This window comes from Ochotona princeps, chromosome X (assembly GCF_030435755.1).
Source record: "Ochotona princeps isolate mOchPri1 chromosome X, mOchPri1.hap1, whole genome shotgun sequence".
Classification (NCBI taxonomy): Eukaryota; Metazoa; Chordata; class Mammalia; order Lagomorpha; family Ochotonidae; genus Ochotona; species Ochotona princeps.
The window spans coordinates 21708032-21728299 of NC_080865.1; the positions used below are offsets into that span (position 1 = coordinate 21708032).

A 20268-nucleotide genomic window follows, 5' to 3' on the forward strand; every position below is an offset into this window, starting at 1 on the left:
TTAAGATGTCCCACATAAATAGTCATTCAGCATCCATCATCCTGCGACTGACTTATTTCACTTAGCATATCTTCAGGATCGATCCATGTTATCACCACTGGTAAATTTCTTCTTTAAATCAAATATTTCATCATATGAAAATGTATTATGTACATTTGGTTGCCTTCTTTTCTGAAAGAGTCCAGCTGTACTCATAGTTTCAGCTATCATTCTAATACTTGTACTTCCACTTCAGTTTCGATGAAAATATTTTCCCACTATTTCAACTTAAAAAGATCATATATCTGAAATTCGCCTCCAAGCTCGTTTTTAAACAAGTGAACCATCCTTGCCTAGTAAATAGATCTTAAAAGAATGGAATTATCTGTGACTTGACATCATCATTAGACATCAAATTCATTCAAATACCACATCTCAAGCTGTACTGCTACCTCTAAGCCATAATGTATTGTACCACCAGACTAATCTTTTTTCCCATATATTGTAACACTCTTATAATTATAAAATGATCAGTGACCTTCTGTTTTGTACTGCATAAAGTAAGCTAATCTGTGTATCATTCATGCTGATGAATGGTAGACAATGAACTAAGAATGAAGGATCTGTTGGGCAGATATGGTTTGTCTAGGAAGACAGAGATGTAGACGTAAGAACTATAAGCCCAGGCAATTCAATAGTTTTCAAAGGCATCTCACACTGCCACATTTTATACTGTATGTGGTACATTTATAGTAATTAGGAGTGAATTCAAGAACTGAAGAAAAGAACTTCCTTTTTATGGCAGAGAGATTGATTCTGCAATTATTATTGTTCACATAACAGCTGATAGGTGTGTGACTATAAAGAGTATTTGTAGAAGGGGCTAAAAAGATGGCCGACTGCAGAGAGCTGGTGTAGGGTGGAGTAGGGAAGGAGGGGAGCCGATCCAGCAGAGAAACAGGCCAGGAGGTGCGAAACTGTAGGGAGAAGAACGAGAAGGTCACTGGAGTTCACTAAAGCAAGAAGATCTACACAGCGTGAAGGAACAGCCGCAAAAAGTAGGAAAGAAAATACAGCACGCCGCGAGAAACCTGGTGAGTCACGATCCCAGGCAGGGGGAAGGCGGCGGAGGCTCTACCGCCCCAGGGAAAACAGAGGCGGCCGGAAGGATAGGCGCCCACACCGACAGGGGCACCAGTCCCCTGGAAGGCAGGAGCCCCCAGAGGAGGCTACTGGACTGATCATTGGGTGCATCATCCCTGCAGAAGTGGAGGAAAAGCAGGGGAGATTTCCCAGAGGCTTGCCTACCCGCTGCTCAGCGGCTGAGGGAGAGTGCAGAGGGAACAGGAGCGGCACTGTGGGACTGGGGCTCAGAGATCCCCGTATCGGCTCTGAGCTGTGGACTGGCTGCGGGAGAGTCAGTGGATCCTGTCGCTGGACTAGCCCTGAGCCCCAGAGGCTGGGCAACGCTCGACAGGGCCTCACGTCCTGGTCAGAGGAGCGGACTAGTGGGGGCACATTTCACCTCAAGGGCTCTGTGCCTCTCAGAGATCCGCTTCTACCCTTGAGAGAGTGCAGCTGAGGAAGTGGCTTCTTCAGGGCAGAGTCCCCAGCTGGGCTCAGCTAGAGAGGCCAGACCAGAGCGGGCTCAGCTGAACTGGCCGGACAGGTTTTCCCAGCAGGAGCCCACTCGGAAAGACCTGCCTGTGGTGTTGCAGCCCTCAGCGGAGCAGCGCTTCCGAGTTTGGCACTGGGGCCGAGGAGATTTCCAGCCCAGCACAGGCCGGGGTTGGGGATTTTAGACTCCGAGCAGCAGGAGCCCCTGCTGTGCTAACCTCAAGCCCTGAAGGAGAGTCTCGGCTCAGCACTGAGGCGGAGACCCCCGCTGTATTAGCCTTGTGACCCAAAGCCCAGGCGCGGCTCAGCAGAGTGAATCTGTAGGGCACTGCCTTTGAGAGGGAGCCACAGGGGAAGGGGCCTGGCACTGGGGCTGGCCCACAAAGCCTCCTGACCCAGCTCAGGGCTGTGATCTACAGACCCTGAAAGCAGCTGGTGACTCAGGCAGTAAGCCCTGCTGGGCTCAGCCGGAGGCCCCAAACCAGAGCCAGCTCATCTGAATCACCGCTAAAATCTCAAAACAACAAGAAGCAAAAACACAATGAGGAGAAGTATCAGAAAAAGCAATGACCCAGAGGAAAGATCAAGCACTCCCTCCCAATACAACCAAAAACTAATCTCAATATCTGAGATGCAAGATGAAGACATAGAGGAACTATCAGATAAGGACTTTAAGAAGCTAATGATGAAATTCGTCAGAGAGAGTGAAAAGCGCTGGGAAGAGTCTAAGGCATTCGAAAACCATATCACTGCAGAAATAAATCAAATCAAAAAGGGAATCCTCGATATAGAGCACAAAATTGAAAGCCTAACCAACAGAATGAACACAGCAGAGGACAGAATATCAGAATTGGAAGACAATCAGAATGAAAGGCAGCAGCTCATCAAACAGTTGGAGACAAATCTAGAGAAAGCCAATAGGTCCATACAGGAAATGAAAGACAACCTCAAAAAATCAAATATTAGAATAATAGGCCTTCCCGAAGGAGTGGAAAAGGAGACAGGCTTGCAACGGGTGCTCAATGAGATAATACAGGAGAACTTCCAGAATATTGGAAATATAAATCCAGCACAAATCCAGGAAGGGCAAAGAACCCCCAGGAGATACGACCCAAACAAATCGTCTCCCAGACATGTGGTCCTCAAGCTACCTTCAAGTGAACACAAGGAAACAATTCTAAGACAAGTAAGAAAAAAGGATAAGATTACTTTCAGGGGAAGGGAAATCAGGATCACAGCCGACCTATCAGAAGAAACGCTCCAAGCAAGGAGAGAATGGGGTAAAACCTATCAAATCCTGAAACAAAACAACTGCCAACCAAGAATAATGTACCCAGCAAAGCTCTCATTTATATTTGAGAATGAAATTAAATACTTCAACAGTAAAGAGAAACTCGAAGAATACATCAACACGAAACCAGCTCTGGAAAATCTCCTCAGGAAGGTGCTAAACCCAGAAAGAAAAAATACAAACCAAAATCAAAGATGGCAAATGGGAAGACCTCCCCACTAAAATCCATACAAGAAAAGTCAACCAATCAAGAACTCTAATAGTCGCAAATACACACTTGCATACTTACACTCATGGCAGCCCAAAACCAATTCCTTTCAATATTATCTCTAAACACAAATGGCTTAAACTCACCAATCAAAAGGCATAGATTAACGGAATGGATCATCAAACAGCACCCAACTATATGTTGTCTACAAGAGACACATCTAACCAGAAAATCCTGTAAGAAATTTAAAGTGAAAGGATGGAAAAAGACATTTCATGCCAATGGACGAGAAAAAAAGGCTGGCGTAGCTGTTCTAATCTCAGATGACCTAGACTTCAAGCTGACAGACATCAAAAAGGACAGAGAAGGACATTATATATTGGTGAAGGGACTGATCCATCAAGAAGTAATTACAATCGTGAACATATATGCACCTAATTCCAATGCGCCTAGCTTCGTGAAGCAACTACTTACAGACTTAAGGGGAGACATAGATACACACACAATAATAGTGGGTGATCTTAACACCCCACTAACAACTATAGACAGATCAACAAAACAAAAACTCAACAAAGAAACAACAGAGCTCGTACAAACATTAGAACAACTAGACTTGGTAGACATTTATAGAATTTTTTATCCTAAGACCACAGATTATACATTTTTTTCAGCAGTGCATGGCACCTTCTCCAGGATCGACCACATGATAGGACACAAAGCAAATCTAAATAACTTCAAAAAGATAGGAATCATACCATGTACCCTCTCAGACCACCACGGAATGAAACTGGAAATCAGCAATTCAAAATGTCCCAGGAAATATAGAAACTCTTGGAGGCTGAACAATATGCTATTAAACGAACAATGGGTCAGGGAAGAAATTAAAGATGAGATCAAAAAATTTATGGAAACCAATGAAAACTCTGACACAACATTCCAAAACTTGTGGGACACTGCCAAAGCAGTGCTACGGGGTAAACTCATCGCAATTGGAGCTCATGTCAAGGCCCAAGAGAGTCGCCAAATACAGGAACTAACCACACACCTCCAGGAATTGGAAAAGCAGCAGCAGATGAGCCCCACACACAACAGGAAACAAGAAATCATCAAAACAAGGGAGGAAATCAACCAGATAGAAATAAAAAAAACCATACACAAAATCAACGAATCAAAAAGCTGGTTTTTTGAAAAGATAAACAAAATAGACACCCCGCTGGCCCGTCTGACAAAGAAAAAACAAGAGAAAGCAAGAATTAACAGCATCAAAGATGAAAAAGGCAACATAACAACAGACATTACAACCATTAAGAACATAATCAGAAATTACTACAAAGCACTGTACTCCAACAAATCAGAAGACCACCAAGAAATGGAAAAGTTCTTAGACTCACACAACCTGCCAAAACTTAGCCCAGAGGCAACAATCAACCTGAACAAACCCATAACTGAAGCAGAGATTGAATCAGTGATTAAAGACCTCCCAACAAAGAAAAGCCCAGGCCCAGACGGCTTCACTCCAGAATTCTACAAAACATTCCGAACAGAACTAACTCCAATCCTCTACAAACTCTTCAAAACAATAGAAAAGGAAGCAACCCTTCCAAACTCATTCTATGAAGCCAACATCACCTTAATCCCAAAACCGGGCAGAGATCCTACAGAGAAAGAAAACTACAGACCTATCTCTTTGATGAACATTGATGCTAAGATTCTCAACAAAATCCTAGCCAACAGAATTCAAAAACACATCAGACAGATCATTCATCCAGATCAAGTAGGATTCATCCCTGGAATGCAGGGATGGTTCAACATTCGCAAATCCATAAATGTGATACACCACATCCAAAAACTGAAAAACAAGAATCACATGATAGTATCAATAGATGCAGAAAAAGCTTTCGACAAAATTCAGCACAACTTCCTGCTAAAGACCCTAACCAAGGTAGGCATAGATGGAAAAATCCACAACATAATCAAAGCAATATATGAAAAACCCAATGCCAGCATCATACTGAATGGAGAAAAACTGGAACCCTTCCCACTGAGATCTGGAACAAGACAGGGATGTCCGCTTTCTCCGCTGCTATTCAACATAGTTCTAGAGGTACTCGCTGAGGCCATAAGACAAGAAAAAGAAATCAAAGGAATCCAAATGGGAAATGAAGAAGTCAAGCTTTCACTATATGCAGATGACATGATTCTTTATATGGAAGAGCCAAAAGGCTCAACACAGAGACTACTAGAACTTATACGAGAGTTCGGTAGAGTGGCAGGGTACAAAATTAATGAACAAAAATCAACAGCCATAGTGTATGCTAACAGCCCCAAGTTGGAAAAAGATCTAACCAGCAAGATACCATTCAAAGTAACAAAGGAAAGCATGAAGTATCTGGGAATTAACCTAACCAAAAATGTAGGAGACCTATTCGAGGAAAACTACAAACTACTTAAAAAAGAAATTGAACAAGATCTAGAAAGATGGAGTAACATCCCATGCTCCTGGATAGGTAAAATCAATATCATTAAAATGTCTATACTGCCAAAAGCAATATATACATTCAACGCAATCCCAATCAAATTGCCCAAAACATTCTTCACAGACCTGGAAACAATGATCCAAAGGTTCATCTGGAAGCACAAAAAACCACGAATAGCTAGAACCATTCTCAAGAACAGGAAGTTAGCAGGGGGAATCACAGTTCCGGACCTCTGGACATACTATAGGGCAGTGGTTATCAAAACAGCCTGGTACTGGCACAAAAATAGAGAAGAAGATCAATGGAGCAGAATAGAAACACCAGATGGGAACCCACAGAAATACAGCCAAATAATCTTTGACAAAAAGACAAACGACAACCCAGGCAAATGGGAAGGTCTGTTCAATAAATGCTGTTGGGACAACTGGTTGATAGCCTGCAGAAACAAAAAGATAGACCCACATCTCTCACCATATACTAAGATCAAATCCAAATGGATAAAAGATTTAAACCTACATCCAGAAACCTTCAAACTTTTGGAAGAAAATGTTGGAAACACACTGGAACACTTAGGGGTAGGCCCTCACTTCCTAAAAAAGACTCCAAATGCAGTAGAAATCAAGACCAAAATAAACAATTGGGACCTCATCAAACTAAGAAGCTTCTGTACAGCTAGAGAAACAATCAACAAAGTAAAAAGGCAACCCACAGAATGGGAGAAGATCTTTGCACACGACTTAGGTGATAGAGGGCTGATCTCCAGAATATACAAAGAGCTACAAAACAACCAAAATGTCAAAACAAACAAGCCACTCAAGAAATGGGCACGGGAAATGGGCAAACACTTCACAAAGGAACAAACCCAAATGGCAAATAAACATATGAAAAAATGCTCAAGTTCCCTGGCAATAAGGGAAATCCAAATTAAAACATCAATGAGGTACCACCTAACGCCAGTAAGACTGGCCCATATGAATAAAAGCACCAACAACACTTGTTGGCGAGGTTGCGGGGAAAAGGGAACCCTACTCCACTGCTGGTGGGGCTGCAGGCTGGTACAGCCTCTATGGAAATCAGTATGGAGAACATTCAAACAACTCAAATACAACATACCGTATGACCCGGCAATAGCACTCCTAGGAATATATCCAGAACACTTGTTTTATGAGAAACCAACATGCACTCCTATGCTCATAGCAGCACAATCAGTAATTGCAAAGACATGGAAGCAACCAAAATGCCCATCAACAGAGGATTGGATAAGAAAGCTATGGTTCATCTACTCCATGGAATACTACTCAGCTATTAAACAAAACAAAATGCAGTTCTTTGTGGCCAAATGGGCCAAACTGGAAACCATAATGCTAAGGGAAATGAGCCAATCCCAAAAGGTTAAATACCACATGTTTGCCTTAATTTAAGATGACACGATGTTATGTATAACAAGTTATGTTATGAATGTTATATGTTGTGTATAAACCTAAATTGAAGTGTCAATGAGGTGGTCACAGAAGGTGGATAAGAAATCGCATTTACTTTTACCATGTTGGTTGCTCGTTACTATGTCAATTAATTCCATGGTGATGTAAATTTTTGCTGATGGTATGTTGGAGCTTTTAATTGATCGGGATGATAGTCTGCTGGCTCTGTCTTCAGACCAGAGAGTGTATACCTAAGAAGCCGTTGAACTTATCTGGACAATAAGATGCTGGACTCTATGTTTGGTATATGCTTGCAATGGGGGAATCTCAACTGAACTTGAACTGTGGTTATGCAACAAGGTGGAGGAATCCACCATGGTGGGAGGGTTTGGGGAGGGGTGGGGAGAAAGAAAGAAAAAAAAAAAAAAAAGAGTATTTGTATAGTAATCAAGCTTTTACAAAGCAATTTCATCATTTTACCTGACAACATTTCAATGAGGGAAATATATTTCCATTTTGCAAATAGGGAGAATAAGGCTAAGGGAGGAAAAAAGACTAAGACTATAAAGTGGTGGCAGAGTCTGGACTCAAATCCAGTTCTTACGAATCTATGCTCTGGACAGTCCACTTGATCTCAGGATGCTGAGTTGGTGTTTGAAACAGAAAGCCAATATACTGAGAGTCTTTTTAAATTCAAAGAGTTTATCTGTCAGGGGAGAAGGAGGTTTGAAAGGCATGTTCTCAAATAATCCACTGTATCAAGCAGTATATCTAATGTGCCTTGAGAATTATATCAACTAAAATGCCATTGACCTACACAAAAATGGATTTTTCTCTTTTCACCTGGATCAATAAAGGAAGACTTCTGCTGGCATGAGCATAATTTATATAAAATCCCCTTTAAATGTTCAGGGCCTTTAATCAAGTAAATATACTTCTAGGAAGTTTGCTTAAGAAAATTAACAAAAATGTGTACAGCTGTTTATCTACAGAGATGTTCTTTGTGTAGCCTTATTTACAACAATTGAAAACTAGTAACAACCTAAGTATTCCAAGAAGGGAATTTCTTCAATAAATCATGGTGTACCCATTAATGGGATATTGTTTAGCTATTAAAAATTGGTTGTAACTCAGCAATCTCACTGCATTTATTTGCAAGGTGGAGCTAGAAAAGGACATTTCCTACCCACTGGTTTTACTCCCATAATGCCTGAAACAGCCAATCCTTGGCTAGGTCAAGGCTAGAAGGCTGGAGCTTACTTTCAGTCTCCAATGTGTTTGGCAGAGATCTAGCTCATTGAGCCAGATCTTGACCCAGGCACTCTGAAATGGAATACAGGCATTGCAAACTTTGGCTTAACTTCTGGGCCCAGTTCGAGGCCACTCTTTATGCATTCACCTTAGAGCAATGCAAAACTTTTTTTTTAATACAAAACTTTCTACACAAATGTATGTACACAAATGTTTATGCCAGCTTTATTTATGGTTGCCAAAGGATGCTGGCAGGAGCCTTAGTGTGCTTCAACAGTTGACTAGACAAGTAAGCAATGGTATAGCCACACCATGAAACTACTGTTTGATAATTAAGAGAACCACAATCTTGATATGCAATGTAAATATATCTAAAATGCGCTCTGCTGACTGACACGGAAAGAGTGTGTCAGCTCTTAATTTCATCACACTACCCCGAATGGCATGCACTCTTACACTTAGAGCTCATTTATTTCTGATTTTTTCCATTTAATATTTTCAGACCGTGGTTGCCAGCAGATAACTGAACCTGCAGAAAAGCAAAATAGTTTATAAAACAGGAACAGTGTACTAAAAAGAGGAGACAGGGCATAATACAGGCAACTGTGTGTCAGTGAGCACAGGTGCCAAAAACCATCGTCAGGGTGAGGCTTGAGGATAGCTTTGAGCTCATGTAAGGAAGGCAGCCTGAGAGAAAGAGGGGAGGGGCAGTAAAGATGTAAAGGACCTTGAACATGAGGGGAAAGGATTTTAAATTTAGTGCATATACAGAAGAACTACACAAAGGAGAATAATGTTTTCCAAATAGTACTTCCAATGGCTGAGAGACTGAAGAGAGCCTGTGGGAAGGTACGAGACGAATGCTATAGCAGGAACATGAGAAAGTGTCTGGACTTCTCTCTTTTACTTCTATTCTCCATACTGCCTATCCTGTGAGGGCTGCATGAATGCAGTTGCCTTTTGTCGCAGCTTCAGATTGAGCCTACCCAGTAGAGGCCCTCAGTGGGACCTCGTGTGATCCTTATTGCCCAGTATGCATGTGTAGTGCCGCTGTTTTTAATATTGTCCTTTGTGATTTCCCTGTATCCTGAACATGCCTGAACAGCCGAATTCTGTTTACTGTACCCAGATTAGGCATGCTGTCAGTTTCCTACCAAGACCGTTTAATGTCTGTCTTTATAATACCTGATCCACTTAAGCAATAAGGTTCCTAATCACATGGGACATGGTAGAACCTCTTCTCCCACTATATTTGACATTATCCCATCCCATGCCCTGCTTGCAAATACCTAGTGTGGAATTGAACACATAATATGTATTCAGGTCATAGCAGTTAGTTGATTTTAATGGAGTAGTAGATGTGTTCCTTGAAAAGTTTGTCCTCTGAGACAAATTGATACACAGTTTCAAGAAGTATGTCTTGTTAATTTACTGTAATAACACCAGTACTTTGCACCATTGCTTTCTTTCATTCTTTACATAATGAGTGAAGTGGTGATAGATTTGGTTTTGTTGCGTTAGAAACTGAGATGCTTTTCTGCCCTTGATTGGGTGGAAATGTTTCACATTCACTCAGGGACATGAATGTGTCTCAGCAGGTGATTTATTTGGGACATTTAGAACAAGACCAAGGATGGAGATTACAGATCCAGGAAGGCCAGTTTTGAGCAGAATAAAAAGAAGTTGTTTGTAATCATCACAAAAACTATGGGAAATTCAAAATAGCTTTCCTACAACATGGTGACTGTGAAGTTATTCAAGCCACTTGTGGCAGATCACTTGGTAGAAATGATGGAGAGGGTAAATCAAGATGTGGGAGATAGTGTATAGAAATTGAACTTGAAGACACAGTATCTGTTTTATTTATGTGCTCTATTTTTTCACAAGTATTTACTGATTACCTGTTAGCATGCATGATAAAATAAACTTCAAAGGCTAGACAGACCTGGTTGTAATTCTGCACACATTCTTTACTAGCTGGGAAGAGAACATTAAGTAACATGCAATGCAGGGCACATAGTAAACCTACAATGAGTTTGCTTTCTCCTCCTCTTTATGTCTTGAGTCATCTATCTGACTTCATTTTGAGTAATAAACCAAAGCTAAGATCTATTACTTGCTTATCTAGGCCCTTAGACATACTGTTTCATGTGATCCTAATGCCTTTATCATCTGCAAAATGAACATTGTAATATCTGCCTCAAGGTCATTGTGAGTATGAAAATGAGCTACTTCAGATTGTATTTCAGGCACAGAAGAAGTTTTTGGTAACTTCTTGTTCCTTTCTTCCTTCCACCCTTACTTCCTCTAGATAAAATATTTTCAGTCGGGGTAATATAACCCCAATGGTAAAAATCGGTCCCAGAGAAGGAAAAATATTCTTAGTCTTTATATACATCATACATGCATAAACAGAAAAACAGACCTGTAGTGTATCTGTTGAATTAAGGTTTCATGGAGGAAGTACCAAGATAATAAAGTCTAAACAGATTCCTGAGTTGGAATATAAAGGACAGACAATGGGAAGATGGTTCAGAGATGGTGCTCATTGGTAGTGGTCATTAGGTCAAATGGTTAGATGCCTGCAGATTGCATCCGAGTGCCTGGGTTTGATCCCCAGCTGTACCTCCTGACTCCTGCTTCCTCTGCTTCAGATCCTGGGAAGCAATGTGGATCATTCAAGGAGCTATATTCCTGTCACCCCACCTACATGGGAGATTCCACTGAGTTCTTAGCTTCCATCGTTGGCCCATCCCAGCCCCATCCACTGTGGGCATGTGGGGAGTGAAGCAATGCATAGGAATTCTGCCCTCCCTCCTTCTCTCTCCTTCTCCCTCCCTGTCTCCCTCCCTTGTCTCCATCTCTCCCTGTCTGTGACTTTCAAATAAATAAATATTTTTTTAAAATGTTTCTGTGGGGCCAGTAAAATGGCTCTATTGGCTAATCCTCCTCCTGTAAGTGCTGGCATCCCATGTTGGTATCAGTTCATATTCTGGCTGCTCCACCTCCCATCCAGTTCCCTGCTTGTGGTGTGGGAAAGTAGTGTAGGATGGTCCAAAATCTTGGGAGCCTGCACCCATGTAGTCTAGGTCTCCTAGAGAAGCTCTGGGTTCCTGACTTCAGATCAGCTCTGCTCTGGCCACTGTGGCCATTTGGGACGTGAACCCGTGGATGAAAGATCTTTGTCTCTTTTTGTCTCTGAAAATCTGCCTCTAGTAAAAATGTTTTTTAAAAATGTTTCTCATTATACCAATAATTATATCCATGAAACCATTATTAGGACTTACATATGTCTATGGTTTCAAGTGCCAGAGGCCAGTGGAACCTCGCTATTGCCATTTTCCAAACCCCAGAAGTGAACTTTCTGTTTTATCAGCAGTAGATATTATCTTTTTATTTTATGTGCTCTTTATTTTTTTTGAAACCATTCTTTTATCAAACTCCAGACCCCAAGAATAAGTGAAAAGTGAAAAGATTAATAAAAATGTAGGGCCAAAATTCCAGAAAGTGCTCTTTTGGCTTTGTTTACATAATATTAGCAATTGTTTCTAATTTTCTGGTTAGGGCCCTGTATTGATTAAAATATAGCTGATCACCAGGGTGTAATCACTTGGCACATTCTGTTCATCATGCATTAAAAACGCTGTTTAGAATAGGAACTTCTGAATGTGGCCTGTGTTTGTGATTTTCAAAACCTGCTTGGGCACAGTATTGAATGCTGTCACCTCAAGGGAGACAAAACATTTGAAGGCAGAATTGGTACCCTTTCTTGCTCTTAATAACATACTGCATCTGTAATGCAAGGGGAAATTCCGAGGTTGGTTTTAGAATAAAGAAACTCACACGTAGTTTGCTATTTAAATTCAGTAGACAATATTCCATGGTGCTGGTGCCATATGATAATGGATGATTTTTGCACTCACAAATCTGAGTCACAAAGCTGTGTTGGAATTACATGGGGTGGTTATAGAAACATCTGTATAAGAAAATAGCCAAGGACAGCCTGGTGTCTTATAAAAACTATTTACTAATAAATCTGCTTTTGATGGACTACTTAAAATGGACACATCAGGCATGAAAGATGTGCATGTCTATTGCATAGGCTAGCTTTGTGAGCAATGGCAAGCTTCCACTGGCACACTGAGATAAGACAGAACTGTTGTTGGTGTCAGCACTAGTGCAAGAAATGAAATGATAATTCTGGGGCATACTTATGAGAGTTACCATTTATTTGATCAAGTTCTAAATAAATGCAAGACCAGAGTTATCTGGCAGTTCCAAATGAAATTGCCAACAACCCTTTAACAGTCTCTGAAGAAAGAGGTTTGCATCCAGTCCAACACAACCATCTTCCCATTGTTTGTCATTTGTAAAGCAAGAGATACCAGTGTGTGTGGTGATGATGGGACAGAGAAGTGAAGGGAGGAATCTATTGTTCTGTTCATCATTCGTTCTTTTTTTCTGCCATTCTTTTTTTACTGTATCATGGACACTTTTAAGCATAAAACTTGAGGGTTTGAAATGATGACCATGACGCGGTTGCTTAGGTTAATATGTGAACTGTAAGTCAGAGGGAGAAAAGTGTCTTTCATGGGGGGAAATGCACTGAAACACACCATCAGACCTCTTTGACAGCTCCATGTGATGACAAGGCATTTTTTAAAATTATTTTTAGGAAAAATGTTAGCAGTCAAGAACTCCTGTTATAAATCCTGAAAAGTTCATATTTAATCTAGATCTTAATTTTTTTTAAAATCCTCTAAATTTTTTCAACTATTTAATTCAAGCATATTCTGATAATTCCTCTGGTGTGTGATTGGTGGGTTTTTTTCCCTTTTATGTTTAATAATGTAAAGTCAACTATGGATCCTCTGTTATTGCTCACAGTAGATTGGCCTGGTTCCACTAATGTCTCTTGTCTCTTGCTAGATTATCGACTTGCAGGTTGTTTCTTTCAAACAGAAATCCCCTAGCCAGGCCAGGCTGCCAGCAGACTGTTCCAGTGCATTCTCTCTGAGAGCAGCTGAGCCAAAGTACAGGGAATCTAAAGTAACTCTTTTGCTACCAGAAGCCATATGCAGCATCTTGAAATTAGAAAGAATTTCTAGACCATCAGAATGATAAATGATTGCCTAGGGATGATAGGCAGAATTCCTGTGGTGTCAGGCCATAGTGACCTATGGGAAAGAACCCGCCAGGTTTTTCTCTCTTTCTCCATTCATAGGCTTGGCACTGACAGCCTGTAAGAACTCTCTGGGGTTCTCTTCTTCCTTTTATGATGCTGTGATTCTAAGAAGAGGTGTACTAACACACAGGAGCTGTGATTTCTGCCTCTGTCCCATGTTGCCTGCTAGAGAGAGTGGGGTTTTTAGATTTCCCCAACTGTGACCAGGTAGGTCAGTGAGTCTGGGTCAAGTTCTTCAACCATGTCTTATTTACTCTGTGAGTGGGCAGGAGAGCCACATCCTAGGGAGCAAGAAAAGAACATGAGGAGGGTTGGCAGGGAGTAAGAAAGCTGCTTAGGGATGGAAGGGGAAAAGGAGAAGGCAAAGGGAGAATTAGACAAAGGGCAGAGAGATTAAAGGTGAGGGGTACCTTCCAAGCAGTAGATCAGGGTCTTCTTTCGCCATATTAAGAATTTCTGCTTACCGAAGTGCCAAAGCATAATGAGCAGCTAAATACAAATTCATTCATTAGATGACACATTTCCAGCCTACAAAGCATCATGTCTGATTAAAGGGTTGGCTGATTGGATTCCTCCATTACTCCATATATAACAAAGAAGCTGGAGTTTCATTACCCTGCTATTGTCTGACAGTGGGTGAAGTTAACTTTATTAGAAGCTGTTCTTTTATATTATGCAGTATAGCCTGGGATGTATTAGCTTTGACGTTTCTTTACATCTTCATACATTGTAAAGTGAATTTACTATGAGACTAATTTAGAAGGGAACATTTCATAGGAGGAAATAATGGTCGATATCAGTTGTGTTTCAAATTATTAGCAGGATCAAAAGTCAGGAAAGATGCATAGGGGAAGGGAGGGAGGTGGAGAATGTCTTCGTTTTCTTAGGAATATATCTAATCTGTCAATGAATATTAAATATTAAAATAATTTTAAGATGTATACATGTACATTCATTCAACAGTAATAATGCTTGTATTTATATCTTTGATAATGGCATATATTCCTAAAATTCCCAGGGCTTCAAACAATGTTAAGGAGTTATGGCTTTAGAAAAAGAAAAAAAAACCTAGAATTTAAACATCAAAAAAAAAAAAAAAAGGAGGGGGTGATCATGATGGGTATGTGGTTAACCTGCAGCTTGGGATTCTCGCCCAACATATTGAATCTTGTCGGTTCAATTCCTGGTCCTGCCTCAGCTTCCTACTAAAGTGCACCCTGGGAAACTAGCAGGTGACTGCTCAAGTAGCTTGATTCTTGCCACCCACATTAGAGACTGAGACGGAGCTCCTGACTCCTGACTTCTGCCTGACCTAGACCTAACCATTGCTAGTGCTTGGGGAGTAAACCAGCAGGTGAAGAGATCTCTCTGTGTGACTCTGACTCTGTCTCTGCCTGCCTTTCAAATACACACAAAAAAATACAATTTTAGACGGCATTTTTAAGATGTTTGATTTGGTTGTTAAAGTCATCATAGAAAGAAATCCCAATACATGTAGCACACACATGAACACACATATTTGAGCATATGTGTGAGTACATGTCACAGAGCATGTGAAAACTGTTGTTATTGCATCCTAATATAAACTGCTATAATCTCAATTTTAGTTATTATCTTAAAAATGTACTTGCTTTGGGTCTGATGCAATAGCCAAGTAGCTGAAGTCCTCTCCTTGCATGCTCTGGGATCCCATACGGGAGCCAGTTTATGTCCTGGCTGCTCCACTTCCCGTCCAGCTTGCTGCTTGTGACCTGGGAAAGCAATCAAGGATGGCCCAAAGCCCTGGGACCCTGCACCCACATGGGAGGCCTAGAAGAAGCTCCTGGCTTCAGGCTTTGAATTGGCTCAGCTTCACCCGTTGCAGCCACTTGGGATGGAAGATCCTTCTCTCTGTCTCTCCTCTCTGTAATCCCGACTTCCCAATAGAAAAAAAATAAACAAGTCTTTAAATATATATATGTATATATACATTTGCTTATTAAAACTTTTATTAACAATCATAAACATTTATGGATTATCTTTTTTGCTAAAGTTATGCTGTTTGGCTACCATTTTTGAGATACCCATGAAGCACATAATGAATAAATGAATTTGAATCCTCTTTAAACTAAATAAAAATGAACATTCTGGAGTATTACACATAGTCTTCTGCTTTCAATAAATTGGAATGTAAGCAGATCATAGAAGGGTAGTTCAGGTGCTAAGCTAATAAAATCTAGCCAAATGGCAAAAAAAAGAGAGAGAAGAGGAGGAGAAGGAGAGGGGAAGAAGAGAAGAGGAGAAAAGCAGAGAGGAGAGGAGAAAAGAAAAAAACAAAGAGCGGAGTAGGGGCAACAGTGTTGTGAACAGCATTACCAATGGAGACATAAGAAACCCGTCGGTCGGCTCACTCAGGTTCTTATCTGGTATATGGGGTTAGCAATGGAAAGGGTAGGTTTTTCACCCCCTTCCCTTCACATTTATCTTTGTGCCTGAATGAGTTCAATTTCACTTAGATTAGGACAGAAATTTCAGAACAGCAGGTTAATCCGTCCTGTCTTCATGGGCAACTGAGCAAACAGACCAATATCAGTGTAAAATTGTAATTCTGGAGATTAATGTTGTCTTTCCTGTTTGCAGTGAATTTGACCTACTTGCTTTTTTTTTTTCTTTTCTTTTTCAGCCTCTGTTCAGGGTCCCTGGGAGAGAGCCATCTCACCCAACAAAGTGCCCTACTATATCAAGTAAGTTAAAAGAATCACATTCTTAAAGGAGCATTTTTCATAGCTAATCTATATACTCACAAATGAATTTATGCTTATAATGTGACATTAGCCTGGCCTATAATACCTAATTCTTTCTTTCTTAAAGAAGTTTGAATAGTAAAATCATGCTAAAACCAGCACTGACAGTTTGCTGATGTAGTTGGGAGCTGCTTTTAACCATAAGTTATTTAATGCATCATGTATGATGTTTTGCAATGTGGGCCACAGATTATCTACAATAGAATTAAAGCCTCCAAATTATATTATTGATAATGGGAGTGAATGTTTATGGAAAAATCATATATTTAAAGGTTTTCACACACTGCGTCTTCAGAGATGGAAGATTTCTGCAGTTATATGTGTGCAATTGTTTTAGGTGAATAAATCCATCATAGATCCAAAGACAGAGAGCCAACAGTCCTGAATTGGAGGAGCTGGGGGACCAGTATTCAGAAAGTGTCAACTAACAACAATGATCGAATGCTACTGTTTCCTGGAAGCATTTGTGCCAGGCAAAGGAATGCAGAAGCACCTTCAGAAGGAAGGCAGAAAAGAGGCTATTGCCTTAACTTTATACCTTACTAGTCTTCCCTCAGTTGTGCAATAGAGTCTAACATTAATTTGACTTGGAATTGGCTACCCCAACAATTACTATTAATGGGGTTGATAAAATAATCTTTGATAACGGGTGAAGTCTTTGATTTTGTTCCTGCCATAAGTCTCAGAAATGTTCAGCACTTCTTCCTTGTTTCAGCCTGCCATCTTTTGTTGAGTCTGTTTTTATTCTTCCGCTGTCCATCAATTCTTCATAATCCAGTTCCAAAGCAATAACACCTGTTCTAGATCTTCATTACTACAGTTCTCAACAAATTTGATTTTGTGCTTCTATTTTGATAATGCAGAAGAATAGGGGTGAAAGGATTCTTTCACCTCCTCAAGGAGACATACATCCTTTAAGAAAGGGGTTTACCTTTTGTCTTACTAAATTTTCCTGGGTGAGGTCTCTCAAAATCCTTCCTACATTGGTTCTACTTCTTAAATTCCTTATTTTAAATTTAGCTGTATTGGTTTTCTGATACTTTAGTAATTTTGTCACATGAGACTATGTTTTAATTACTTTTTAAATCATATTTTATAATCTAATACATTGAGTTGCACATGCACTACATTGCTTTACATCCACTATGTATTTTCAAGAACCATTTCACTCATATACTTCATGTTGCCAAACAACACCCCAAACTGGTTGGAGGCATTGTTGTATAACCCCCAAATTGGGTCTACTTACCTGATATGCAGAAACCCAATCACTGACATCAGGGTAGTGGAGGAAAATAGGTCTTTATTGGAAAGCTCAGAACAAGGAACCAGGCAGGTATTGGTTAATTCCGAGGCTCCCCAGGAGTCTGGAGTAAAGATTCTTATAGAGAAAATTGGGGTGACAGGTGCGTGATCAGCTTATGTCCAAGTTCCTGCTTTGTCAGAAGAGCTCATGACCTTCCACGGTCAGTGATGCTCTTTAAGGAATCCATGATGGACAGTGGGCTCCAGCTGCTTCTAGTTACATGTATATGGCATGTACATTCTGCCCAGACCTGGAATTCCTCTACCCACATCACCCCAGGAAAATACTGGCCATTGATGTTCTTATCTATTGGATAGGTACATGACTCCATAAGTCCAGTGATTAGACGATTGTAAAGCTTCTACTATGCTACTTTAATATGAGAGATAATAGAGGGAGGGGAAAATGGAGAGGAAGAGAGGTGAGGAGGAATGAGGAATCCCTACACCTAGGAAAGTTTATCATATCAAAGAATAATAAAATAAAAATATATCCTGGAGTATCAAAAAATAATAATTTTTAAAAAGGAAGTTGGTAAGATCAGCTAGATCACTCAAGTCAGTGACTTCCTTTTGATCAAGGCAGTCAAAGACACCTTGTGCCAAGTGAGGCAGACAGGATGCTGGGTACTGCCTTTATATTATGGGGTTCAGTTTCCTTCACAGTCATTTTCAGCATCAGTATTTCTGTCATCACAGATTTGCATTCCCAACTGTTACCCAATTCCTGTATGAGCTGAAATAAAGAAACTTCTTATTTTTGTGGATGTGATTTTAGAACCACGAAAGCCATTTTTCTTCAGATTACTACTTATTTGATGTTCATTAAGGATTTATAATCTTTCCTAACCACCAACTCCCAACCTAGTTCTGTTGTCCTTGCCCTACATGTGTATCTTCCCCCAGCATGTTTGTGAGCTGAAGTGGAAATTAACTGAGAGAGAGAGAGAGAGAGAGAGAGAGAGAGAGAGAGAGAGAGAGAGAGGAGAGAGAGGAGAGAGAGGAGAGAGAGGAGAGAGAGGAGAGGAGAGGAGAGGAGAGGAGAGGAGAGGAGAGGAGAGGAGAGGAGAGGAGAGGAGAGGAGAGGAGAGGAGAGGAGAGGAGAGGAGAAAGAAAAGCAAATTCCTAAAAATGTGTAGCTAGACATGTAGGCAACAACATATCCTGTATGTACCTGGATCATGAACTTGAAGCTCAAGGCAGTGGTGTGTGTAAAGAACATACTCATTTACTTACTTATTTGAAAATCAGAGTCACACAGCAAGAGGAATGGATGAAGGGATGGAGAGAGAAAGAGATAGATGGAGAGAGAAGTATTTTCCAACTGCTGGCTCACTTCTCAGATGGCCAAAATGATCAGGGCTGAGTCAGGGCGAATTCAGGAGTCTCCCACATGGGTGACAGTGGCCTAGATGTGGGGCCATCTTCCACTCTTTTCCCAAGTCATTAGTGGGGTACCACACTGCAAGTAGAGTAGCCTGGACTCGAACAGATGCCCATTAACTATGCATGTGGCAGTTTTCCCAGCTATGCTACAGTGCTCACCCATATCTTTGAACTTTGTGTAGAAAATACTCTGCAGTTGTCATGTACTTAAAATTTTTAAGAATTATATGATTTCTCACCTACAACTCAGAACATTAAATTGTCTATAGGGATAACACATGTTCCTAAAATGTACATTGTTAATAGCAGATTATTGATATCATTTGTATTTCCTGATTCCCCACTACTGTTGTTTGAAATATTATCTTTAAAGCAACATATATTGGTGTCCAAGTTTCAGTGGACTTCGTGCTCTAGTCAACATCATTTATAATCTGAGATGCGTTATTGGTCCAAAATTTAAGAGTAAAATACATTTACAATGGCACTGTTTAAACTAGCACATTTTTTCTCTTTTCTGATTTATCTTGACAACCTTTCAAGAGTTCTTACTACGCATTCAGAGCTACCAAACCAAGTGTCTTCCCTGGACTTTTTTTAGTGCCTGATAAATTTTCTTTTTTTTAAAGATTTATTTATTTTTATTACAAAATCAGATATACAGAGAGGAGGAGAGACAGAGAAGATCTTCCGTCCAATGATTCACTCCTCGAGTGAGCGCAACAGCCGGTGCTGCACGGCTCCAAAGCCAGGAGCCAGGAACTTCTTCCAGGTCTCCCACATGGGTGCAGGGTCCCAAAGCTTTGGGCCGTCCTCAACTGCTTTCCCAGGCCACAAGCAGGGAGCTGGATGGGAAGTGGAGCTGTCGGAATTAGAACCGGCACCCATATGGGATTCCGGCACGTTCAAGGCAAAGACTTTAGCCGCTAGGCCACGCCGCCAGGCCCAAATTTTCATTTTTTTTAAATTATGATTTTTTTTTCATTTTGACTGAGGTTTATTATTGCATTACATACACACACCACAATTTATTTATCCATTCTCCTGTCAGAGTACACTTGTATTGTTTTTCTATTTCATGGATAGTGCTAATACAAAGCATTTTTATACATATCTGCCTGGATACCCATGTAAGTATTGCTTTTGCATGTGTATATATATATATACACATGATACAATTATGATTGTATCTTATGATACAATTCCATAGGCTCTGAAATTTCCCTTATAACCTCCTCAAATCTCCTCCCCCCATTTCCCCACATTATTACAGTAGTATAGTCCTTCATAAGCAGTCATACGTTCATCATTCTGCTGTTTTAGTGTATTCTGACATTGTAGGTATAGAGAATGGCAGACAGCCCA

At 40.5% G+C, this 20268-nt stretch overlaps 1 protein-coding gene across 5 annotated transcripts in view; it reads left to right on the forward strand.

Annotated features, from left to right (window-relative positions):
• DMD (dystrophin) overlaps positions 1-20268 on the forward strand; it is a 1951117-nt gene that overhangs the window by 1725809 nt on the left and 205040 nt on the right. For all 5 annotated transcript variants that reach the window (XM_058659083.1, XM_058659078.1, XM_058659079.1 and 2 more), the window contains one exon: positions 16092-16152. In XM_058659083.1, the coding sequence (XP_058515066.1) occupies positions 16092-16152 (61 nt within the window). The remainder of the gene's footprint in view (positions 1-16091; positions 16153-20268) is intronic.